Raw genomic sequence first — 27,343 nt, 5'->3', positions numbered from 1 at the left:
AAAAAAGAAAATGTGACTACTGGCTGCTCAAAATTAAATCTGAATGTGCCGAGTCTCGTTCACCCCAGAAAAAGAAACACAAATCTGGCTACGAAAAACGGAAGGAAAAGACAGCAAGAGAAGAAAATCTGATGAAATTTAAAACGCAATCGCAAATTAAACGTTTTTTTTTTTCCAGTCTACTGGCAGTGGGACCGCTGGAAAAAAAAAAGCTACAGCAAGCGAACCACGAGGGCCTGGAGAGACTGACACGACTGAGCTTCAGAACGAACCTGAAATTGTTTTGACAACAACTGAACAAGCGGCTGTCAAAACTCACCCTGGTGATCCACAGTGTGGTTTTGAACTCCCCGAACCGCAGCCAGAGCTCAGTGATAGTCCTGCGGAATGGCCGGAGAGAATTACGCATTCCTTGCGATGTCAAGCAGTTGTAAGAGCGACATCAGGGATCTGATATGTTAAACGGGGATTTTCCAACCGCTGAACACCCTGATGCTACTAAAGTCGATTCTCTTCATTTCACAATCAGAAGGTAAGCAACGGATCGACAGTAAAGAGAGACTTAGTATATTCAAAATCACGTGATTCGTTGCTCTGATTTGTTGATTGTTATTTGAATGTGGCGAGAAGTGAAGGGATTTACATTCACACGAAATTCCCACACATTAACAGTTACTGTATTGGAGGAAATGGAGTTAGCACTGAAGACAAACGTGACGATCGATAAAGAAATTATCAAAAACTTAGAGTCGGAAAAGGAAAGGTGGCGTCAGGTTCTGAATCGATTGTTAGAAGTAATAAGATGGCTAGCGAAAAACAATCTGCCCTTTCGCGGATCCTCTGACTGTTTTACAGAACACAGCGGCATTTATTTTCTGCAGGTGCTTGAACTGATTTCCAAGTACGACCAGGTTTAAAGGAGCACTTGCGACGGGCTAGCGAGAAAACTAATGTACATTATCTGAGCAAAGACATGCAAAACAAGTTTATACTTTTGGCTGATGAGGTGCTGAATATTATAACTGAAAAAATTAAGAAAGCAAAGTACTTAAGCTTGATTGTGGACTGTACACCGGATATTTCTAAACAGGAACAGCTTTCGCTAGTGCTTCGTTACATTGACATTGACGAAACTAACAAAGAAGTCAAAATTAATGAACGTTTTCTGGAATTTCCATAACTGAAATAGCTGGGAAAGGGCTTGCTAGTGTTGTGTTAGAATGACTCAGTAGTTTTGGCTTGTTGATCTGTAATCTCCGTGGGCAATGTTGTTATGACAACAGTGTTAATATGAAGGGCAAGTTCAACAGAGTCCAAGCTATCGTTGCCGAAAAAAAGCCCCATTGTCTTTTTTGTTCCTTGCTCTCCACACACATGCAATCTTGTAATTGTGCCGCTGAAATCTCCACTGAGGCAAAGTCATTTTTTTTACTTTTGCAAATAATTTATACTGTAGCGTGCACAGGGGAAGGCAGCAGAGGGCTGGTAGGTGACGTAATCACGCACAAACACATAAGCCCGATATACGCTCCTTGCAAAGGAGCCGGCTCTGTTGTACAGCGGTATCGGCTCTATGCTTCAGTGCGAGAAGTCCCGGGTTTGCGCCCGCCCTCCGCCTCTGTGTGGATTTCCTCGCCCTGTGTGATGCGCCTGCCTGCGGGAACCGAGAACGCTACAATACGTTCATTGCTGCATCTACGAAAAGCTGGGAAGTTGTGAAGCAGTATTTGACAAAACTTACACTGAAGGGGCTCTGTGAAACGCGCTGGAGCTCGCGTCTTGATTCAGTTAAAGCAATTGTGTTTCAGCTTCCACAGTTTAATGAAGCTTTTGAGCAGCTTTTGCGACATTCTTGATGCTGAAGTCTTATCAGAGGCAGTCTCTGAATGCTCAAATTTCCACGTGCAAATGTGTTGTTTCTTTAACAATCTGGCATGACATCTTGTCACAAACTTAGTATTGCTTTGCAATCAAAAAATGCTGACCTTGCCAGTGTGATTCTTTTGGTTGAAATTGTTATTTCACATTTTCAAGCTTACTCTCTTTATGGACTTGTAAAGTCTGAAACCCAAGCTGCAGAAGTTTGCAAAGAACTAGATATTCCAACTGACTATCCTGCACAGAGTCTGCAAAAGAGCAAGAAAGTGCTCAGATTAAAACTGCCAAGAAGCTTTTTGCAGCAAAGCTGCTGCAGCACTGTACCCTGACCCTAGGAGTGAGTTTGAGGAGACCAACCCCCAGCTTGAAACAGTGCTGGCTGAAATTGAAACAAGATTCAATTTCCTGCAAAAATGTCATATTAACTTTGGATTCCTATTTGATATAAAAAAGGCAGGGACTTCTCAGATTGTGTACCTCAGGACCTGTCTGGGTTGTAAATATTTCAGGAACATAAAACATTGGCAAGGATGCTACCTGATCACCTTTCACCTTTGGATACGCTGCAGTTCACTGTCTCCCGATCACTGTGCCCTGTGTTTCCAAATGCAATCGTTGAATTGCAACTGTTATTGACTCTTCCAGTCTCAAATGCCTCTGGAGAAAGGAGTTTCAGCAAATTAAAACAAATCAAAAACTACCTAAGGTCACAGATGTCACAGGAACGATTGAATGCCTTGGCTGTACTTTCAATTGAGTCACAGGAAGCTGAAACTGTTAACTTTGACAATGTGATCCACAAATTTGTAACTGAGAAATCAGGACGGAAAGCCTTCTGACTGTTAAGTGAAATATTTTCAGTCATTTATATTTGCTTAATCAAATATGTATATGTTGTAATTGATCATCTTACATTTTCATTTAAAAATGACGTTTTCAAAAATATATTTTTGGATTGAGGGTAAAGGTTGGGATTAGGGGTGAGGGGCCCACTAAAGTCTGCTACCGGACCTGTTCTTACCAGTTCTAAGCACTAGACTAGCAATAGTATCACTGCCCCAGCTTTTCTTCTGAAGATCAGTTGGCCCTTTGCTTCAGTGTGGTATGTGTACATATGATACATAAAATGTTGCTGTTGCTTTAATCAGTTTGTTCAAGCTCACCCCAATCGTAACTTCAACAGACCATGAGACCAAACGCAAATGTACCAGAATTTAGAAGTGTATTTGTATATGAAATGTTTCCATGTATATCCAGGATTAACACTAAAAGGAAAGAACCACACAGTTTCTCACCATGTTAAAAGGGCATCCAGTAACAATGTTAATTGCTGTATTAAATGAATAAGGTGGATTTTAGAGCACTGGTTACCACTCCATTAATGCAGTGTGTGTGTGTGTGTGTGTGTGTGTGTGTGTTCGTGTTCTCAATCAATATACATGTACAAGACAAAAGTCATAAGAAGTTACGAACGAGAGGTGACCATTTGGCCCCTCTCGGCTTGTCTTGTTCCAAGAATTGGACACAATATGATCCCACCCTCGGTCAAAATACAACGCTGATAAAGTTATGTTGATTCAAAAGGTCACATGGAATTTATTTTTTATTTTTATTTTTTTAGTATCAACATTTAAGTAATAATAACTTTCTTCTTTTTTTTTTTTTTTTTTTTGCAGATTGGCATTAAAACAGGGACCAAACAGAAAAAATACATCTATTGTCCTGCCAGGGTTTTTAACCTTTACAAAGATCAGGAGATGACACAGGAAATGACATTGGTGTGAATTCCAAGCATCAAAAAGCGGAGATGGCAGAGAGAAAAGGGAAAATAAAATTGGTTGGACAAAATAGTACTATAAATACAGTTGTTGCTTGGACAACATATACAAAATAGGACTGCAAGTGTTGCAGGTGTGCTTTAGCACCTTATTATTGATTTATTTGTATTATTTTTGTTCGCGTGTATTATTACTTGATTTACTTTAATCACAATATGATTTTGTATATTCACTCTGCACTATTATTTATAGAACGTCTGTGTCCAGCTGACACCCCTCCCTCTAGAGCTGTTACAGCCTGTTTGAGTCCAAACTGCTTCGGGACACTGAGAAGAGGGATCCTGGATATTTGTATTGCTTTAAACAATTATTATTTTGTTCATTCTTGCTGCTGTTGATATAGCTGTATTACTTCTATTGCTATAGCCATTGCTAACATTGCTGCTATTGATACAGATATCATTTTGAATAATATTGCTATAGTTACTGTTACCTTTGCTGCTATTGAATTAGACATTACTTTTGTTGTTAATTGCATATGCAAGGATGGAAATATGACTTCTAATGCATAGCAGTTGGTCCATTTCTGGTTTTACCAACTGCAGGCCCTTGTAGAAACTGTACTGAAGAAGCTGGGAAAAAAAAGAAGTCTGCAGGTCAGAAAACTACTGCTATACAATGGGAGTCTTATTCCCCCCCTGCTTATGTGCTTATCCATTTTAATAGTGTGTTTGTGCATATTTAAATTGTATTGCTTTTAATAGTTTTAGAATACATTTAATAAACCTCCTTTTGATAATTACTTTGTCTGGCTTCCTTGTCTGCATTACCAAGATGTTGCTACCCCAGAATCTCCAACTTCTAACTTATCACAGTGACACACACAGCATAAATATAGTTGTTGCTTGGACATATCAAAATACTGTATTGTAAATATATATTTAGTTTACATTTAAATCTATTAGTTACACATGGTTTATTCTTCAACTCCTAATAATAAGCATAATAGTTTAACCAGCTTGGTTGTTGTACAATTATAATTTATTAATTTAAAAGTAAAAACATGTGCTCACACACTACATATAGATTTACAAAAAAAGTACAAATGGAGATTCTACAGAAGTGACTGGAAAGTTCTTGAATTTGCAGTTTGTTTATTTGAAGTCACACAGAGATAGTGATCAAGTGTGAACTCTCAAGTGTTTTCAGATCAAAGGATTCTGGCATTTTCATTTTACAATTCACAAAAGCAGACTGAAAAGTTGTCTTGCAGACTGATTGTCTGACAGGTTATTCCATGTTGGCCAACTGTGTAACTAGATATATAAATAATATGCAATATTATTTTTATATATTATGTTGTTGCTTTTTATATTTTATGTATTTTGTTTAATGTTTTATACTGTAGATAGCTTAATTTGCATTCAAAAATATCCTAATGATAAAAACCCCTGAAAACAGCCTTCTGCAGCTGTATTTTCTTTTACACCTATTCTCGACTGGCCCTCCCGTGACAGGCGGGGATACTGACCACTATACTATCGAGGAGGTTACAATTATTAGTATAAAAACCATTACAGTAATACTTAGCTACTTCCTTTAGGCAGTTGATTGTCAAAATGTAATGTTAAACTTGTATCTCCTCATATTTTAAGAGCAATGTTACTAGACGCAAGATCTATTACAAAGGCGATTTTTTACCCGGAAGTTTGGAGTTCTGGATAGCGGGTCACATGACTACTGTCCCCACCCCCTCTGTTCCAGTTTATTTCAACAATGTTGTTGTGTGAGTTACGAGTTGTGGTCTTTCGAACCCTAGCATTCGCTTGGTGTCTGGTTACCCAGCACATATTCAGGACATTGAAGTCAGAGAGAGCTTGTGGACTGACTGCATTAAAAAAAACGTTGCATGCTTATTTTACTTGCTGAGTAATTACATGCTACTCGCTGATTTAGATGTAACGTTGATGGCATTGTCACTTAGGCCTAGTTATTTGTGTGTGTATAGGGTTATACTTGTTTTAGAGGAGATTTGTATATGCTTATAAATGTCGGAATGCACACTAATAATTTAATCTTTAGTTGTCTTATACTGTATTTTCAATTTCAGACATTTTGCTGCTTGGGTCGGTTTTCAAAATAACTCAATGGAGGTTTTAACACTGGGCATAACTGTAATCCGATATGAATGAGATGCTAAAGTACGGTTTTGAGTTTATGTTTTGTAGATTATTTTTATTATTTTAATGCAACGTCTTTGCATTACATTAGTATTATATGGAAACTCGTTTGAATTGTGTACTTTATTGTTTACAAATTCTTATTGAAATAAATATATTTATGTTTGTAAACTGTACACCTTTTCTCTGAAATATCTATTACCATGCAGTAGTCGTTGCTTTAAAAAAAAAACAAAAAAAAAAAAAAACAGTTGTTTTACTGATAGTCCTGTTTACAAACAATGCAGAATTGCCCATCACATACGGGCATATGAGGCATGTTTCAAAATGCACCCCATTCACATAAAAATAGTTTTTCCAAAGAATGGCTTGCAAATGGGAAAAAAAGAGTAGATTACACGTACATTTTTTGATTAACTGGATATTCCTCTATTTGTCCAACAGGCTTTAGATGACCATGCTTAGATTTAAGTCTGTCTGCAAACCCCCGCCACAATGGTACAGTCAGAAGTTCACTTGGACCACCATATTGCACTGCCTCAACTCCCCAGATACCAGGCACAGATTCTTGTTGGCCTGGTTGCTTTCTTTTGTTTTGGCAATAGCTATGATGGTGACTTTGTCTTTGATGATTCTGAAGCTGTTGTCAATAACAAGGTAAAACAATATTTTTTAATATGTGGCAGCCCTTGAGAGACTACCCTATTTATATTGCACCCCCGAGCAACATCAGTGCATCAGTATATGTATGTTAACACAAGTCACAGTTGATGTTATTTGCTTATTTAAAATTCAGTATGTTAGTCCTCATCATATATAAAGTAATACTACTAAGAGGGTAGGTTTCCATTAATGTGATCTGCCACCTGTAAATACAAGGCTTGAAGTTATTTGTATCCAATACAAGAAGACTGACCTGAGGTCACTTTAGCCAGAGGGGAAATATTGCCAGCAATGAAACCATTAATTGTCTTTGGAAGGGACGTTCCAAAATGCAAGCATTATATTCACTTCAGTACAAGCACTTACTGGAAATATAAAATGACATTGACTAAATGGAAAATTCCTGTTGAAATGAATACTTGAGCTTTACATTACATAATTACACAGCAGTGTGGAGTAGTGGTTAGGGCTCTGGACTCTTGACCGGAGGGTTGTGGGTTCAATCCCAGGTGAAGGACACTGCTGCTTTACCCTTGAGCAAGGTACTTTACCTAGATTGTTCCAGTAAAAACCCAACTGTATAAATGGGTAATTGTATGTAAAAAATAATGTGATATCTTGTAACAATTGTAAGTCGCCCTGGATAAGGGCGTCAGCTAAGAAATAAATAATAATGAAAGTGTAACGTGAGATTGAAATAATGGAACTTAAAACATGTTACATCTGTTAATTTATTAAACGCTGTCAGATATGTAGGCACAGTAAGTCACTTTCTATGCTTACTGTAAGTGATAACTGAGCAAAGCCATTATTTTAGAGCATACATCTATAGAATGTTGCCACTCAAAAACAAAGGAAAATGACTTTTTTGAAAGTCGACATTAACGCTCATGTGCACTTCCAAATTTAAAAAGGTAATATGCTTTTAATGTTTTTAACAAAACTGAACCATTAGTTAACAGCAGCATTTATTTTATAATTTCAGGACCTGAAGCCAGAAACGCCACTGAATAGCATTTGGGGAAATGATTTTTGGGGAAGTAACCTAAGCAGCAATACCAGCCACAAGTCGTACCGACCGCTAACTGTACTTACTTTTAGGTAAAGGTTTTAGTTTATTAAGTCCTATCATATTACCACTATAGGGATCGTCAGTAAAATGAATGCAACCAAACAGAAGCTGCATTTCATATTTTCCCCCAGAACTTTAATTGGTTCATTATTTCAATATGGCAGATATGACACTGTTCCTTTCTGTAGTGTTCCAATTTTTAAATATCTTTTTTAAAGGTGCATAATAAATTAAATGACTCCATAAATCATACCTGAAGTGCACAGAAGGTACAATTTATGGAGTCATTTAATTTATTATACATCTTTAAAAAGATATTTAAAAATTGGAACACTACAGAAAGGACCTGTATAAAATGAGTAACTTGTATTAAATGCCTTCCTTTCAGATAGCATGTTATACTTAATAATGAAAGTACATGATTACCTGAAATCCAGTTATTTCATTAGCTATAAACATTTAAATAGTATTTATTTTGTACTAGTGACTTATGTTGTCTGCTTTGCTCTTTGCTGTGCATCCAGTTCACACAGAAAGTGTAAGTAGAACCCTAAAACACATAGCATGGTGTCCTTCCACTCTGAACCATAGGAGGGGTTTTATTTAAGGCAGTAATGACACATCTTCCACTTTTACTGGATCCAGAAGTTTAAATATACATTAAAGCAAAATGCAGTATGTAGTATGTATGGATTGGGAATAACTAGTTACTTTAAAAAAAAATGCTAATCATTTTAATGCATAATAGTGTTATAAAAAGCCAAAGCTATCCAAAGCTAAGTGTCTGGTAGGAACAGACTGACTTTCAGTAAATAGGACCTCCCCTGGAGTTTTGCATTTTCTTCCTGGATTTGAACAGGTTGTGTTTTTCTTTTTAAAGGTTGCTGGCATTGTCGGCAGAGCAGATCTCTTATCTGCCCTTTTCTTTCAGTTGTCCTTAATCAGCTGTTGTAAAGCTTTTTTATGGAAGTAAGTACAACTTTTAACGTATGTTATATATTTGAATAAATCTTGAAAGACTGCTTTATCTCCACTTGGTTTCTGGACTGCAGAACTGTGACAGAAGGTAGTTCAGCTCTTGAAACTTGTATTTTTCCATGGCTTCTAAGTCTTTGTTTATGGAGTGGAGATATGGCTGAAAGATAGTGATAGATGTTTTTATTACAACTTTTGTGTTCTTAGCATCTTTTTCGTTTAGAATTGGATTCTTTCTGATGTACAGTATATGTAAAGGTTTAGCAGTGAAGCATGAGCATGTCAAAGGTCAGATCCATTGCTATGAAAATATACCATTTAATACAGGTAATAAAGAAGACACGTTTTCAATACCATGGATACTTTTAAGCATTCTATTGTGTGCAGTGGCCATGCTTTGCAAAGAGCAGGGCATCACAGTGTTGGTATGTATATTATTTATATCAGGATATTCTCTGAATAAAAGGTTTAAGCAATCATTTTGAATATAGTAACCATACCTGTCATGGTCCATGTTTTGCAAAAATCTCTTTTTTCTTTTCACTGTCTCATCCACGAGGGTGTAAGTGCTGCAATTGATATTCTTATGATCTGTAAAGTCAACGTCTTAGAACTGAGCCAGAGGCTGCTTCATAAAGGAAAACCATCAGAAGTAAGAGTATTTTATTAAACCTGTGTTGTTATGTGTGTGTATGTATGTATGTATGTATGTACGTGTGTGTGTGTGTGTGTGTGTGTGTGTGTGTGTATATATATATATATATTTTAACAACTAGAAAAGGTAGAATATGCATGTATCATAAATGCCAGTTTTATAGGTTTCATTATTTAAATAGGAATAATAGTAGAGATATGTTACATCATTGCAAATGTGTTCCATCTCCATCCTGCTTTGTTTTCTGCAGAATAATGAATTATTAAAAAGAGGATTCCTCATAAGAATGGGACTTCTAACACTTGGAGGATCAAGCCTGCTGTATATCAGGTGGAGGATCATGGGTACTGGACCCCCTGCCTTTACTGAAGTAGATAACCCAGCCTCCTTTGCAGACAGTATACTTGATCGAGTAAGTGTGCAGGGGGAGGGAGGGGATCTTTGCTTTAAAGTGAAATTATATACCAAAGTATTTTGACATTCAAGGTATCCCAATGACCCAATGGACTTCTTATTCCCATCACTTTTGTTGCATTTCAAACAGCAAATAACCAACAGCCGAGGAAATGCTAGCATGTCCACAGATTGATGGAATTCTGATTGTGAGCGACAGTGGATTTGTTCTGTATGTTTGTATATTTAAAATGTCTGTTCTGTTTCATAAAATAGGACTTGAATGTAGAATGAATGAGTCTCTGTGATGTGATTAGTTAGCATTAGTTTAGACATTTTATACTGATTTCAAAATATAGAATTTTTTTAATCTGGCTGGGGATCAAAACCATAACCTCAGGCATAATGCTAACTAGTTAGGAATTTAGATGCTGCATGTACACTGACAAGATAATATCACAAATTCGTTTTTCGCTGAAATACAACCGTGCCATGGAATAGATATGTTGTCAAAATAGGCTTTAGGCTATTTGAAATTCTGCAGTTTTGCTTTTAGATTTGTGCATTTTCATATTCAGTAACCCACGTTGTCTTTGATTGGCAGACTGTGAACTATAATTACTACTACTCTCTGAATGCATGGCTGCTGCTGTGTCCCTGGTGGCTGTGTTTTGATTGGTCAATGGGCTGTGTACCACTTATTAAATCAGTCAGTGGCTGCAGAATAATCTCGTTGGTGGTTCTCTGGATCTGCTTGATTGGTTTAATAAGCCAGGCTTTATGCTCAGAGGACAACCATAAAAGAAGGTAAGGGATGAGGTTGGTTTTGCAGATATTGCATGTGATGAAGATTGCAGTAGGGGGCCATCTTCATAATGTACCTGAGAGCAAAGGAGGGGGATTATAAATCATTAGAACCCTTTTCTACCAATCAAAGCCCAGTTTCCAGAAGATTTCAGTACATGTCTTAATGTAAACTACTCGTCCCTTTTACGTTACTCTCTCAATGCAAAGTATTAAGAACAAATATATATTATTTCTCTTTTTTTTATAAAATAGAAATGTAGTGCTTTTCCTCTATTTGTCACATAGCACCAATGTAATAACTTTTTTGCATCTTTGAATAATCGCAGCCTTGTGTTTTCTAACAAGTCATTTAAAAGTTGCTTATTTGCTACTCTTTACAGAACGATCACATTTGGACTTGTACGGCTGGTCATCCCCTTTCTTCCTGCAAGCAACTTGTTTTTCCGTGTGGGGTTTGTTATAGCGGAGAGAGTCCTTTACCTTTCAAGCGCAGGATACTGTATAATTGTTACACATGGAATCAGCGGTTTGTGTTACCAGTTCAAGAACTACAAGGTAGCTATATCATTACTGGACTGTATTTCTACTACAGAAACCCAGTATAATAATGATTTTTTCCCCCTTGATTTTACCAATGCTTTTACCCCCCATTTAGAAAGTCCTGTGTGCTGCAGTCCTGGCTCTCTTGTGTGTGAATGTGATTCGCTGCATTCTTCGCAGTAGCCAGTGGAGGTCTGAAGAGCAGCTGTTCAAAAGTGCTCTCTCTGTCTGTCCCCTTAATGCAAAAGTAAGCAGAACATATCCAAATGGCATTGGTTCCAACATTCTTTACCACAAGTTATTTCTCAGCGAGTAGCAGAATCTGGGGATATACAGGGTGGAATAACCTGTCTGCATCACGCAGTTTAGTTTGATTTATTTTATTCACACAATGTATCGTTTAAGACATGGTAATCTAGGGATTTTTCTGATAGTGGTATTTTTGTATTTTGCAGTTGTAGAATACTTGCTGTTTTACTTTTCATATTTGTAAGATCATTATAATCCAGTGAATGTAAAGTTTACAAGAAATTAAATACGGTACCTTTGCTGTGTCCTGTGTTGCTAAACATATTGCTGAATGAAATGTGTAATCACACATCATGGGTCATAAATGAACTGGGCAATACATTAAAAAAAAATAAAAAATCTAAGGATTGCAGTGTATCCAGATAGCACTCCCTTCTGCAACAATGCCATTTTTCTGTTCCCACAATATGCCACTCATTTCAATCAGAACACCAACATTAATGGGGTTTCCATGCAAGTTTTTTTTTTTAACTCGAGACATTTACACGAGAAAAATGTGTCGTGTAAAATGCTTTTTTGGGGGATCCCGAGTGGTGCATCCAGTAAAGGCGCTCCACGTGGAGTACAGGATGCGCTCTACAATCTGGACGTCGCGAGTTCGAGTCCAGGCTATTCCTTTGCCGACCGAGGACGGGAGCTTCCAGGGGGTGGCGCTCAATTGGCCGAGCTGCGTTATCCTCCGACGCTGTAGCTCTTGGGTGGCTACATGGTGAGTCTGCAGTGTAAAAAAAAAAGCGGTCGGCTGATGGCACACGCTTCGGAGGACAGTGTGTGTTCGTCTTCGCCCTCCCGAGTCAGCGCAGGGGTGGTAGCACTGAGCTGAGCTTAAAAAATAATTGGCCATTCTAAATTGGGAGAAAATAATAAAAAATAGTTGGCAACGATTACATTTATAAAAAAAAATGTTTTTAAAAAAAAATGCTTTTTTGGGTTTCCATTCGCTCAGTTTATTTTACTCAAGAAAACTGGGCTTTTCATCTGACGTCGTGCAAATGAATAGGAAAGGTGGGGGTTGATATGTAAATTAACTATGCGTAAAGTACTTGTGCTGTTTTTGAAGTTTACTAGTGACATTTTGTGAAAATGTGGTTTCCATGCGCAGAGAACTGGTACACGAGTGAATATAAGCTGCTGTAATAAAGCAAAATGCCCTGTGCCTGCTTGATTAATAATGTGCTTTACTGCTCTTGACCAAATTGTTTTTCAATTGAGGAAGCTCGTGCTGTCAGAGATGCTCTCCTTTCTTTTAAGTTGTGTTGAATTTGCTGCTGTGTTAAATATTAATGATGCAAACAAATAAAACACAATCAATACGTTCATTTGCAATTTTATTTGGTCAGTTCTGAGAGGGCATGAACAACTTGAATGTTGTTGCGCTGTTTTGGGGGGCGTTCGAGCTGGCTCATGACATCCAGTTCACAAACGATATTTATTAACGTGGAGGGCAGACGCGTGTTGTCTTTGGACATACCTGGGATCAAAAAAAGGACGGGAATTAATTCAGTTAAGCAGCTCACTTGCTCTTCGTGTTTAACTTTAGCATAGTTTTTACAGCAAGGGTATTCTCAAACAGCTGCTTTAATACTATAACAAATGCATAACACAGTTCGTGGTAAGTGGTTTTATACAGAACTGTAAACCCACAAGATATATACAACATGACAGACAAGACACAGCAAAAAAACAATAATAAAAAAAGGCCGCCCGCATTAGCATTAAGGTGAACTACTCCACTACTAACCATAAAATCGCCCATCAGCCACTACTTTCTGCTGTCTTGGAATCCACAGTAACAACTGACCTGCTCCCTTGCACTATTTATAGTTAAGGATAAACTTGCTCATTAACATTTACATGTGAAATGCATGTTTCCATGCGAAACTGGGCGTGGTTTTCCCGTGTGTTTCGTCATTTACACGAGTAAATGAGATTTACCCTATCCCTCTCTTTGGCCGTTTTTTTCGCCCACAAACCTGATTTACCCGAGTAATTCTCCCAAACGTGCACGCGCATTGCCATTTCACGTGTAAACTGACCCGCATGGAAACCCCATGATTGTTGCAGGAGGGAGCATGAACTGGATACACTGCGATGTTTAAATGAAAAAATCACTTTCACCTGGTAAATGTTTCCAAGTAAAAGTTGAAAAGTTATTCTTCAGTTTATTTACCTAGGAATAAAAAAATATCAGGAATATGTTGAAAAAAAATTGCTGCTGATATGGACACCACGGGATACAGCAAAGTAATGTGTTTCTTGTAAACACTGCTATAGCTATAATCTAGAGTTTATCTATGTAAATATTCATGTTGTTTTATACACTACAACCCAGGCTGTCCCAATACTCGTTGGAGACTATATGTGTTTGCACAAATGTTAGATCTGGCGTTATATTTGTCTAAAGGCAATGGTTTACATAAGCCCCACAGAATGTCCACCTGTAATACAGTGTTTTTTACAGGTTCATTACAGTGTTGGCAAAAACCTAGCAGACCAGGGCAATCAAACATCTGCAATCAAATACTACAGGGAAGCTGTGAGGTACACTTCATGAAATATTCAAATGTTTCAGGTTTAATACACAAATCTATATACTTATTGATGGACCATGTATAATTATAAAAGTAGCCTAGAGCATGTCCCTAAAGGATGTTAAGTATTAGTGGTGTTACATATGCATTCGTAACGAAGGGCATGGTTTGGGAATTGCATCTTTTTAATTGTTTTGACATATCCATACCCTGTTCCCTCAGTATATTATGCATTGTATCATTGTACAACCCCCTTAAATGCACATGTTATCATTTAAAACAATTCCTTCTCTGAAAAGACAAATATTATGAACAAAACACATTTTGATATTCATGAAACTGCTCTAGACTGGTGTTTACTGAGAGACATGATTTTGAGCATGTATTTTATTCATAAAAACACAGACACTGTAGGGCCCAATGTGTCATAACATCATTGGTTTCTGCTGAAACAATGTTCTTATCCTTTTTATTTTGAACTAAAAACATCTCCCCCTTTAGGTTAAATCCTCAATATGTTCATGCCATGAACAATCTCGGAAACATCTTAAAAGAAAGGAATGAGTTGCTTGAAGCTGAGCAATTGCTCTCCAGAGCTGTGCAAATACAGTAGGTGGCAATTATTTTTAACTAAACTGCAAAAGTGTATTTTTTTCATTACTAATTTTAATAGTTCTTATTACAAGATGCATGTAGACTTGATGGATAGTGGTTTGTGATTGATCAGTGTAGGAAGGAAAATCAAAAGTTGTATTTCATGATCTCAGATTCATTGTACTTTTTTTGTCAAAGGCCTGACTTTGCTGCTGCCTGGATGAATTTGGGAATTGTACAAAACAGCTTTAAAAAGTTTGAGGAAGCTGAAAACAGCTACTGGAATGCGATTAAATTCAGAAAAAAATATCCTGACTGCTACTACAATCTTGGGCACCTAGTAAGTAGAGTATGCCTAGATAGGAAAAAAAGAAGTTTATGGACATACTTTTTTTTATCTTTTCAACTCAATCACTTGTTTAGTACCTAAAATTCTGTTTTTACACTTACATTATACTAGTTAACTAATTAATAATATGTTAAGTCTGGCAATTATCCTGTATATCTTTTTATTGTATTGTCACTATAAAAGAGTATGTTTTCAGTATGCAGACTTGAATCAGCATGTGGATGCTCTCAATGCTTGGAGAAATGCAACAGTTCTGAAACCTGATCAGTCTGGCTTGGAACAACATGGTTATACTCTTAGATAATACAGGTACCATGCATGTTACAATACAGTTTTAACACTGGTAAAGGCACTAGCTGACACAAAATTGGTATGATTACCTAATGTCTTGTACAACAGAAATGGAATATGTACCACTGGCTTAGTAGTAAAACACCTTCTTGGTAAAGCGGCTACTTATGAGTAAAATTAGTTACACTGCCTCCTACAGTTCATGTACTGTAGAATGCCATGCACTGTCTACTATGGCCCCTTCTTTGTAATTAACTGATTAACCTTTTTCACAAATGCTTGGGGGAATTCTAATCGAAATGACTTCCATTCACAGTTATAGCCAGAAACACCACATTACAAATATCAAAACTTTTCTCTTTTTTTTTTCTTCTTCCTGTTATTATTTTACATTTCTGTGAAGGTGGTACATTCTGATTTTGTAAGACAAGATGCAAACAGTGAAGGTCATTAGACTGTGGAGGCAAGAATCAGTAATGCTTGAAATTTATGTATTAAAAGCTTTGAATGTAGTTTTAAAGGGAATCTTCCCTGCAGTGTGGCGAATGGCATGATTCTGACGCAGCAGTGTTTACTTTCCAAAACATTACCAGGGCAGGCCCATTGTCCCCGGAGTGACTTAGCATTATCCTTATTACACAGTCTGTCTTGGCAACGGAAGTTGTTTTTCCACCTGGATTTTCACCCTTCTGTGTATTTATTTTACAGACACTTCTCTAAATCAATTAGGAGGCAGCAACTAAGAATTATTTTGCCAAGGCCCATCCTAACAAAACAAAGCTGAACAAGCAATATATTAATTGCCATGAAACAAAACTAACCATCTGCGTTCAGAAATCTAATGGGCGTAGTCTCTCTAATGTTTTTTTTTTTGTTTTTGCTTTTTTTAACGCTTTTTGCCTGTGTAGAAGCTATTTGCAGTTCCTGAATAAGTTATCAGTATGTCAGAGGCGCCATGTGGATACCAGAAGCAGACCTGTGTTTAAATTATCGATTACATTTGCAAGTTTCTGTTGTTGCTAGAGTAGCAGAAGCATGCATATCTGGCTCCCAGTGAAGAGGTGGAAAGCAGGTTTCAAGCAAACTAAAAGTCTGGTGTTCTTTGTGATAAAACATTCACAGAAGAAACGATGTGAGAATGTACAGTAGTATATCAGACATCAAAGAGTTATATTCAATAGAACCTGATTGCAGGACACTTTTAAATTAGTTATGCTTTTGATTGTAGCAGTGTGATATGCTGGGGGGTGGTTGGTTCCGTGGTACTACACATTTTTGACATTCAGATCAATAAATCAGCAACCCGTGTTCTGGGCTCTAATTAGGAAACTAAACCATTCTTCCATGTGTAGTGAAGAACACTTCTAGTCTGCACCCATAAGGTGTGAATTCCATACTGTTTTACATTTTATTGTGGTTAGAATGTGTTTGTGAGTTACTGCCTGAGCTAGAAGACTCATTGTACATCATTAGAATCTTATTATGAGTTTAGGTACATTAATGAAATGTTGTATGTAAACTTGTTACAAGAATGAATTCCATGATTAGCTGAGACATCGAAGGCATGTATTCTATATGTGTATATCATGGGAACTATTTATTATTTTTTTATTCTCATGAAGGTAACTTAGCCCAAGCTGAGATGATTGGCAAGGAATCCTTAAAACTACTTCCTAAGGATCACACCATCATGTTTTCCTTAGCCAACGTGCTTGTGAAATTGCTGAAATACAAGGTATTGTGTATAAACTAGATTACAGTATTCTGATATCTAAATATCCTAAAAAAATAATAATATTAACTGTGCCCAAGACCTTATGTAACTTAAATCATATATGGTATTATTATTTGTAGTGAATCTTTGGTTTACATTAGTTGCATTAGTGATTGAGCAACATTATCTTCATTGTCAAGTTGTATTTAAAACAAACTAAATATTGATAGGGTAAAGACTACATCGCCCATTTATAAAAGCATGGATATAAATTCCTTGTGTTGTGTTTTAACACTGTTAGGAGCACTGAAACGTGTGACGAATACATAATAACACATGTTTTTTTTGGGGTTTTTTTTGGGGGGGGGGTGTATTAAAGAGTCTGAAGGCTTGTTTCTTACTGCACTGAAAATCAACACCCATATAGCCAGTTACCATGGCAATTTAGGTAAGCCCATTCTTTAGCCATGCCACTATGTTAGTAAATTAATACATTGTTTTGCTTTTCCTAATTGTCTAGGCAGTGTTTGTGCATTTGCAAGCTTTTGGTATGTAAATCAGTCATGTTAAAGTGGTTGTAGTGGATAACTACACTCTCCAGGTAAAAACAAGGAAACGCCCAACTGAAGAAAGAAAAATGTCTTCACAAATATCTTTTTATGGTATGAAGTGAATATTGAACAGAGGATTTATTTGAGAAGTTAACATGTTTTGCTATGAAATACACACTGCTTTGACTGTTTGTATTACTTTCTGTGTGGCTGGTATAGTATTGGATTGCTGTCAGATATATGGCCAAAAGTAACCCTCTTATGATGTTACAGCTGTGCTCTACCATCGCTGGGGAAAACTTGACTTGGCCAAGAAACACTATGAGCTCTCTTTAAAACTTGACCCTATGGCACCAGGGACCAAAGAGAACTACAACATGCTAAGACGCAAACTGGAACAGCTGCAGAAGGGCACTGCTTGATAACACAATACCACACAACTAATGCATGAGGCAAATACTTCATTTTTTTTTTACTGTCTATAAAGTTGTCATTCTTAAAGAGAACAGTAAAAGAAAAAAATGACACTTGAAATGATGTCCATGATGAATGACAATAAAAACAGGAACAAACCTCCCTACATTGTCTCTATTTGTAGCTACTATTAACAATCCACACAAGCCACAAATGCCTTCATTTCATTAATGAGGTTATAAAGTTTGTTGGGGAGAGAAACAAATCATTTTCACCATGTATTGCACACAGATAAAAATTGTAAGAAATTAATTAGGATGTTCTTTAAATCTTGAGAGTTTAAAATTATTTATTTTAGGGGTTAACAATGAGGAACAGGAATTCTCTGGTTTTGGCTATTGTAATTCGCCATCTAAGCCACACTAATAGCTAACTCACTGGCCAATATGGCACAAGCCAGTGTTTAGAACATTATGTCTGATCAAAACAAAAAATCCATGAAATGTATCAAAACTTAAGCACATCCATATTGATAAAGTATTGTACTATTTCTTGTTATTAAACACAAGCACAATTTGATCGACAACTTGGTTATGCACCTGTGGTATCAGTGATTTATTTATTGGACTTATTTTCAACAGTATAAGGATGACCTTTCAGAGGTAACCTCTCATTTACAGAAGTAGCATGCTGGGTCACAGTGTGGAACTCCATGTGATGGCTGACTGCCACATACATTATTGATTCTGCCGAAGTGTACACAATTATTATTGCTTTTATTTTAAGAATTTGTGAAAAAGAGCGTACGTTTTCTTATGTGCTGTCTAAGGAAAAATAAAATTTCGAGATATTATTTATTTATTTATTTTTTACAGTACAGTCTGTTATAAAACATGTATTTTATTTTTGTACATGTGTTTGGTGTTAATTTGGGTTTTGTAGGCTGCACATGTTCTAAACAGGTGCTTTAAAAGAATATATGTGATCTTATATTTAACATCATGTAATCAAATAAACTGCAAAATGATATCACAAAAGTATACTTGAAGCCACAATAGTACTACGGTATTTCATTTTAGATTTCAGACAAAAAGTGAGTCTACTAAAAGTTATCACATCTCCTTCTCATTGTTTATCATCACTGGAGTCATATGGCTGCCATTTCATCTATCAACGACATTTTGATATGTCAATTTTTTCAATTTGTCAGTTTTTCGTTCAGTATATGGAAAACTACAATGCAGTATGCAAATCAATTTTAACGTAACATTATTCAGCTGGTTTCATACGACTTTATGAAGCAAAATTAGTTAATTATATAGGGTGATGCAAAACCTTTGGTGGTAGATGTACTTTAAGGGAACGGGCCAGTTATCCGCAAAATCAATTGACATTTATCCAGAGATTGCAAATTAAATTGTAATGAAACTTGCGAAAGGCATTCTTTTGCAGCAATTATTGCTAGTATAAAAAAACAAAAACGGGGGGGGGGGGGGGGTATATGGAGATTGTCTCTGTACAAATTCCAATTATGATGACACTAGTTTTAACATGTTAATTAATAACATCTTGGTGCTTATATGGGGCCTCTATACAGTATGAAAAACAAACAGGGTGCACTCAGTGGAACAGTTACAACAGTTGTCTAGGCTTGGCACCTTGAGGGAGGGTAGTATATTAGTATTTAACTTACAATGAAAGAAGCATCAATTGGATTTTCCAGCTGTACGATATAATAAATACAATGTTAAATCCAATGATACGGGATTGTTTAGAGAAAACGCTAGTGTTAAATACTGTAACATGTAAGCGTCAGGCTAAACTATTTTGTCCAAACGCACTATCTGTACTGTTTGTGTAGGTAGGATGCCGATTAAGTTATTCATTTAAAAAGGGGCAGAGTTCAGTGTAGGCGTAGAGAAGATTAACATTGTAAGTAGCCTACACTGAAGAGGGGGAGACCGTTTTTATGGTGAGTTTAAATATAGGGATACTATAAAACATAGGTAAATATACAGTAAACTGGTTTGTTTACATTAAAGCGTGCAGACCAGGCGTCTCCGTTTCGATTTTGCTTTCTGGAATGCACTGTATGATTTAAATAAGTAATTCATAATGTATGTACGATGCGACAGACACCCCAGAAAATGTAAATATGATGCCCTGTGGAAAATGTTCCCTAACGTACCATTAAGAAGATTGTTTCTGTTAATAAATGGCATGCATTCAATACATTATTGTACAGGTATATTTTGAATAGCTTAGTATATCAGTTCCTGGCAGTGTATATCGGTCAATGTAGGTAGATCAGATGATTCGTTTTTACAATCCGACTGCTAGCCTTTACACAAATAACCTCGACCTTACTAGTACTGCCGAAACTCCTGAGTAAAGTTTATATTGATATCATTTTCACAGTTGAGTACCAGTGCTGTGTTGTCAAAGTAAAAAATACAGTTTTCTGTCACATTAATTTGTCGGCATTCACTAATTTTGTATTTATTTACTTAATCTATTTCATCACATGTCACCTACCCTCCTCTAACGCACCACACCACAGATATAGGTACTGTAACTAAAAAAATAAATAAACTAAAAACGTTTTCTTTATAACTGCTGTAGATTGAGACAGTGCTTATCTAGGGGTTTGGGATCAGTATGCATTAAGCATATTTCACTAGTAGGTGGATAGCAGGCTCATGTTATTGGTTATCATGCCTGCGTTTGTTTTTCCAAATTAATATTTCAGTTTCTGAGTGAAGGGTTGCTGAGGGGAGATTGTGGCCTCTAATTTCAAAGGAGTCTTCATTCCAATGGAGCCTCTGTAGTTAATATAAGAAAGGTGTTTGCTGAGGAGAGGAAGGGGTCACCCTGAGCAGGAAGCCCTGGTCTGTGGTAGAAAAGAAAACAGCAAGCAACAGAATAAAAGCATCAAAGAGCTAGCAGGATGCTGTCCCTGGAGTCATCCTTGGCACACTGGCTCTTCTTGAAAGTTACTACTGAGTGAGGAGTGACCTCAGGACAAACTTCAGTCAAATAGTCTGCTCTTAGGTTTAAAGTTCAGTGCATTTTTATTTTTTCACCTGCTTCCTACAGCTTTCAGGAAACTTTTGAAGAATGAGACTCTGTAACTGTATCTTGCAAAAGAGCCAACACCAAACCCTACACGTACAGTAAAATTCACAGTAAAGTATGGAATAGAAGAATGTGTGTGTTCATTGGATGATAAATGGTTAAAGGATCAGTTTTTAGAGTTACATTTTAGCAAAGCCAGTACTTTGTCATCTGATAAGGTGTTATTTATTTATTTATTTATTAAGCAGCTAAGATGATTATGACAATCATAGGTATGAAATTACATTGCAAACTCACAATAGTGTGTTTTGTTCTACTTTAGTGTGCATAGTTTTTTTTTTTAATAATCCCTATAAGCGATGCCTTTGTTTCATTGTCAATCCACCGCTGCCTCTGTTTAAACAGATAATCTCATCAACTATTTCACATGTTGACTTCCTTGTTTTTTGTGGTATGGAATCACCTCGGGACAAATCTAACAGTGCACTTTACTTTGACCAGTAACCACAGATGGCTGCTAGATTGTGGTCATGTGACCTTACGCTGTGAAATATTGACTTTATACTTGGTGCACAACTGTATTCTATGATTCTTTCAATTTTGATTGTGGGTATCATACAATAATAATGAACTATTTTGTGGCAGTAGTCTGACACTGTGTCAAAGCCTCATTTGAGGAAGGGACTTCATAATCAAGGATTATATTTAGGATGTATGCTAAATGTGCTGTCGACCATGATACTGATCACAGAGGTCACACGATTTCAGTTTTGGGGGCATAAAATCGGTAGGTACACAATTGCATTTTGTTGTGATTCTTTCATTCAAGTTACATAACTGGCATTCAGGATGCTTTGTTTTTGTTCACAAAAAAAGCCAATTTTTAGTTTAGGTTGAGCCATCTAGTTAATATTATTTAAAAACAAGTTCCTAATTCATTGTAAACATGCTCAGTCATTACTAGGCTTCCTTCCACCCCCTGATGCTTTTACAGTATATAGAAATCATTTTGCCTTGAGGGTTTTTTTGAGTGTGCCATATTTACTGGCAGCTTAGGCAAAGCAAAGAAGTAAGCTGTCAAAAATAAATTGCCCATTACACTATTTTCTATTTTATTTAAACAATTTAAAAAGTCTCTGCATTCTACTCAATACTGTTGAACAAGTTTCTTGCTGCAGCAGTTTTGATTAATGGCATGACACAGAAGTAAGCAGTTGTAAAACACTTGTCAGAAGAAACGGATGAAAACCCCACACAAACTACTGTTAGTAATACTTAAAGAGCAACTGAATAATAAACTGAATATCAAATGACCTGTATGGAACAACCACATTAAAAATGCCAATATTTGTAATCGGTATATTTCTTACCAAATTCCCAATATATAATGTTTATTTTTTGTTTTATACAGCGCTCTAATATAGGTACACTTACTGTAGTGCTTGTCTTTTAATAGCATAGTAATAGAACAGTGCTATACTGAGGCTTCGTACAGATGCATTCATTGACCATTAGGTGGCTAAATAATACCACACATACAGTATTCGAGATTTAGAACCAGAAATGTTGATTCTCTAAGACATTCTCGTCCCAACATAATACATACAAACGTATTAAAGATGAACTGAGTCTTCAGTTAATGTACTCAATAGAGTTCTCTCAAGACAGCTTGTCAATGTAATCTTTAATTATGTTTTTTATTGATTTTATTTCTATTTAAAAACACTGTACACTTTTTATATTGATCACAAGGCTATGCTTTGACATTTCATAGTTGTTCATTCTTTATAATGCAAGCCTTTTTATCTGAGTCAGTTAACCATAATGTAATTTCACTTGCAAAGTGATTCTCTTAATGAGGGGGGAACACAGCAGTGCCTCTTAACTATGACTCCAGAGGATGTTATAACTAGGGGGCACTAAGAAATAACTGCATTTTTAATACATTATTGTATTTGCAATGCAAATGTAGTTCCATGTCTTACGGCCAGGCAATGTTTTTTTTAGCATTCCACATTGCTTTGAAGAAAGAGATGTATTCAGATGAGCAGCTGCAGTATGTACACCTGTAAAGTTTTAACTCTAGGCTGGTAGTTCATGCACAATGGTTTACCTAGGGAGCAGGGATGTCATTATACACAGGCTGGCTGAGCTGCTGTAACCCTCTGATTCAGTTAGAACACTAGTACTGTTTTAATACTTTCTCTGCTTTTTTATGATTTAGTTGGATGAAGTGTATGCTTTAATATTTACAGACAGCTGTGTGGGCAACAGCAAACTATTAGCTGTAGTGTGAGTGATGTTTCATTTATATTGACAGAGAATTTCAATCAACTCTATTTAACCAGTAAAAAACAAAAGGTTCTAATTTTAAAGAACGTCATGATGATTGTCCCCTCCCCCTCCCCGGAGCGGTGCTCAGCCAATTGTGTGCTGCCCCCTGGGAATTCCCCTCCTCGGTCAGCAATGGAATAGCCTGGACTTGAACCGGTGACATCTAGGCTATAGGGCGCATCCTGCACTCCACGTGGAGTGCTTTACCAGATACGCCACTCAGTAGCCCCATCATCACTAGAATTGTAATAATGAATTAGTACCTTAAGTACTAAAATCATGTATATTAACGAATCAATGAAGAGAGCAGGTTTAGCCTTGAACAACTGGCTCACTGTGTAGACATTTTAAGGGACTTTAGACCATTTATTTTAAACATATTAACTTTGACAAGCTGCGACTTGGTCTGCGGAGCAGTGCACACTAGAGCAGTAATCCCATAATGTGTATTAATTGCATGGTTTAATCGTTAATTATGACCCTTTTCACTTGGTCAGCTGCAGCCTAGGTACTTTTTGAGGAGTAAATTGCCTTGCTTTGTAGGAACAACTTATTTTATTTTAGAATATTGCAGGAAAAGATTCTAAGTGTAGATTGCTCATTTTTGTTTCTAATTTAGGGGTAGAATGTGGGAAATGTCAAAAAAGTACAGCTGATATATTATGATTGTTTGTAAGCTTGAATTGATTATTCTCTGAGGAAAAAGAAAGCAGTTTTAATAGATTCTAATGCAATGGTCAGGGAAATACAATAAAGTAGTACCCCTCCTACCACCATTTTGCTAATAATAATTTAAAAAATAAATAAATAAAAGAAACCAAGGAAATTTGGAACTAAAAGCAATTTAACATAATGCAGGAAAATCTCTAGGATAGTAACAACTTGCATATCATTACAGCTGATACTTTTACAGGAAATACTGATCCCAGTCTGTTGGGGACAACCTTCATAGGTTGGGTTCCCTGATCTACAATAGAGATTTATCCCAAAACACAATGAAAAGGTAATGTACTGTAAGCAAAATCTTATAAATTTAATTCATAAATAATTCTCTGTCGTTTGGTTATCATAAAAAGTGGGTAGAGCCATGACTAAGATTATACAGTATATTGAGCAAATAAAGCGCACTTCATATATTATCTTATTTTTTTCTTTGGTTTACATTTAACATTTTTACATTTTTTTTTTTTTCCCCCCATTACAGAGTAGCTTCAGACCAGTAATTAAAATGACTCAAGTCTTTGTGTACGGGACCCTTAAAAAAGGACAACCAAACTACTTCAGGATGATGGGTAGCACCAATGGGAAAGCTGAATACTGCGGCAAGGCGCACATGGTAGAGAAGTATCCCTTGGTGATAGCAGGCCCATACAACATCCCGTTCCTGCTGAATGTACCGGGATCTGGGCACCAGGTTAAGGGAGAGATCTATTCTGTTGATAACCAGATGCTGCAATTTGAAGGCTGTCCACACATGTACCAGCGCACTCTGGTGAAGCTCCAGGTAGAAGACTGGGAAAGTAAAAGTAGTTCACCAGAAGCCACACCAGCTGCTAACAGCATTGTAGAAGCCTTTGTGTACAACAGTACTACCTACCAACCTGAATGGCTTAACCTCCCTTATCATGACAAATATGATGCCTATGGGGAGCATGGATTACATTATACTGAACGTGAAGCTAGAGATTAACACTGGAAAAGCTTATTAAAGGGATTATCTTAATTGCAGATGATTTTTCTAATAGAATTTTAAAAGAAACTTTCTTGTCACACTCCACGTAGAAGAATCAGTAAGGCTGTGAAAGCATATATAGCAAGCACTGTTAACATGCAGTTTTTTTTGCTGTTTTTTTACTAGTAGTGTGTACCAATGAAAATCTCTGGAATTGTGATTTGAATGCTAGCGCTTTCTAAATGTTCACAAAAGGAATAGAGTTGTTACCTGTAGAACACTGCATTAAATAACTTGCTTATACTTGTCAGAAATCAGTGCCTTGTTATGGAGAATAAAAAATAAAAATCACACAATACACTTTGTAATTTATTTATTTGAATGAAATAAAAAGAAGTTGTTATAAAATCGATAATCAGCTGTACTGCTGTAGTTCTAGATCTGCTACTCCTTGCTGTTGTGGTGATGGTAAGAGGTAGTTAGAATGAAGCATGAAATTAAGTTCACATTATTTTATGCCCCCCTAGTAAAGAAATAAAATCTCAGCACTCTTTAAGGGCTCTGTACAGTTACAAAGTAAAGTGTGTTCACCTGTAAAAAAAAAAAACCAAAAATCACTTAATATCAAAGAAGAAATAAAAGCCATACATTTTAATGTACTATACATTCCTCTGTTTCTGGGGGACACAGACATTAATGTCTTCCTCTTAGGTACAGAGTATATATATATATATATATATATATATATATATATATATATATATATAGATATATATATATATAGATATATATATATATATATTTTTTTTAATTAAACATGGACAATAAGGGAATGTTTTAATTTTACAGTATGTAGCTTTATGTTTGATTTAAATCTGGAAACTGTAGTGCATTTAAATGTCCCAAATACATCCTCCCAAGATTTTGTTTGAAAAATGCATATATTTATTTATTCCAATTCAACAAGTACATCTCATGCAGGTATATCATTGAAGAATTTGTTTATTTCTGCATATAAATGGTCAATTAACAAAATAATCATTAATGAGCTTACAGTAATGCACAACTGAGGATAAATACATGAAGTCGATTAGAAAGACACTTGGTTATTCCTGAGATTTACCGGTAAATGTCCGAAGTAAAGCGTTCTCATGTAAATGTTGAGATTTGCCAATATTCAAACGTTTACCATATATTTCTTATTCGATTAGGCATTTATCGACGGTAATCGATGCATTTACTTTCTTCTATATGTCGCATTGTCTAATTTTAGCTGTTCTAATACTCCAAACTTTACATTTATGTCATGTCCTTGACTGGTGAAGTGCTGTACTGTTGGTTCATTCATTTTTTTATTTCTAATTAATGAAAGGTGGTTCTGAATTCTTTTATATAAAGTTTTCCTCCAACGTATTTTATTTAATCACATTTTTCACACAGTTTTTAGTGGATATTTGTTGTTCTTATGTTTCATTTTTTTTTTTTTTTTTTACTTTTGTCCATGTATTTACACACTTTACATGTACTAGTGCAAGTATTTGTAGAACCTATTCTGTCAATTCTTGTTTTATGTTTATTGTGAACTAAAATATCACCTAAATTAGCTTCTCTTTTGAATGCTACAGCTGGGGCCTTAAATACTTTTTTCCAATTTTCTGAATTATGTAGAATCTGCAAGTGTTTCCAAACTATCTTAGAAATATTAGGCAATCATTGTTTTTCCCATTTCCCCATGTATGTACTGACAAAATGCATTCCTAATTTAGATCCTATTGCTGTACCATCATTTTGTTTGTAATTCTTATCAACAAATGTAAAATAACTGTTTTCTAAAAGTATGTTGATCATGTTCAGCACTTCTGCTGTTGGTATTGATTTATCTAGTCTATTATCTAGTGCTTTTTGACAAGCTTCTAAAGTTTCTTTACGAGGGACACTTGGATACAAGGATTTTACATCCATGTAAAATAAAATTGTATTCTCTGGAAGGTTGTGCTTTAGTGAGTCTTTTTAAGTCTTTTTAAAAAATGTGTTGTATCCTTAACATAGCTTGTTATTTTCTCAACATGTGACCTAAATTGTTTTTCTGCTATTTCAGCGATTATGTGTGTTGGATTATCAATCGTGCTGACTATCATTCACATAGGGTGATTTTCTTTGTGCATTTTAGGATTTCCTCTTGCTAGGCCTGTTCTTGCATTATGTGGCTGCATGTATTTTTTTAATTCTTTTGATATAATTCCTTTATTGTATAGTCTCTCCGCAGTTTCCTTAACCTCTTACCAATTTATTGATCTTATTGCTTTTAACTTCTTCATATGTATCCATATTATTTAATTCACATTCTACAGATTTCATATAGTCATCTGTGTTCATTATCACTATTCCTGAACCTTTATCTGCTGGTCTTATACTTGTATCATCATCATCATTTAACAACTCAGTCATAACTTGTTCTTCAATATTGGTTAAATTAAGTTTACATTTTGTCTTTAGTCCTACTATAATATAAAATCAAGTAATTAGAAATACTGTACTGTATGTGCACGTGACTAGAAGCTACTTGAT

The 27,343-nt window shown here is 36.0% G+C and overlaps 1 protein-coding gene, 1 long non-coding RNA gene and 2 pseudogenes across 3 annotated transcripts; 3 read left to right on the top strand and 1 right to left on the bottom strand.

The window, feature by feature from the left end:
* The first annotated feature begins 3 nt into the window (after window positions 1-3).
* LOC131737781 (uncharacterized) lies at window positions 4-4,458 on the top strand. Its single transcript, XR_009329389.1, has 2 exons — window positions 4-532; window positions 3,555-4,458. It is a non-coding gene; the product is annotated as an uncharacterized LOC131737781 (long non-coding RNA).
* Window positions 4,459-5,449: 991 nt separating this feature from the next.
* On the top strand, window positions 5,450-18,648 carry LOC117962998 (protein O-mannosyl-transferase TMTC4-like; annotated as a pseudogene).
* An 897-nt stretch (window positions 18,649-19,545) lies between these two features.
* Window positions 19,546-25,416, top strand: LOC117406734 (gamma-glutamylaminecyclotransferase-like). 2 transcript variants are annotated; one of them, XM_059029054.1, is made up of 3 exons: window positions 19,546-19,666; window positions 24,002-24,106; window positions 24,308-25,416. In XM_059029054.1, exon 3 carries the CDS (start codon window positions 24,332-24,334, stop codon window positions 24,791-24,793), a length of 462 nt encoding a protein of 153 aa, XP_058885037.1. In that variant the 5' UTR covers window positions 19,546-19,666; window positions 24,002-24,106; window positions 24,308-24,331; the 3' UTR covers window positions 24,794-25,416. The 2 variants fall into 2 exon arrangements, with proteins under 2 accessions (XP_058885037.1, XP_033866902.2); XM_034011011.3 differs by lacking the exon at window positions 24,002-24,106.
* Window positions 25,134-27,343, bottom strand: part of LOC117406733 (propionyl-CoA carboxylase alpha chain, mitochondrial-like) — a 169,988-nt pseudogene continuing 167,778 nt past the window's right edge.

Source organism: Acipenser ruthenus, chromosome 8 (genome assembly GCF_902713425.1).
Source record: "Acipenser ruthenus chromosome 8, fAciRut3.2 maternal haplotype, whole genome shotgun sequence".
Classification (NCBI taxonomy): domain Eukaryota; kingdom Metazoa; phylum Chordata; class Actinopteri; order Acipenseriformes; family Acipenseridae; genus Acipenser; species Acipenser ruthenus.
This window is presented reverse-complemented; position numbering and strand designations above follow the sequence as displayed.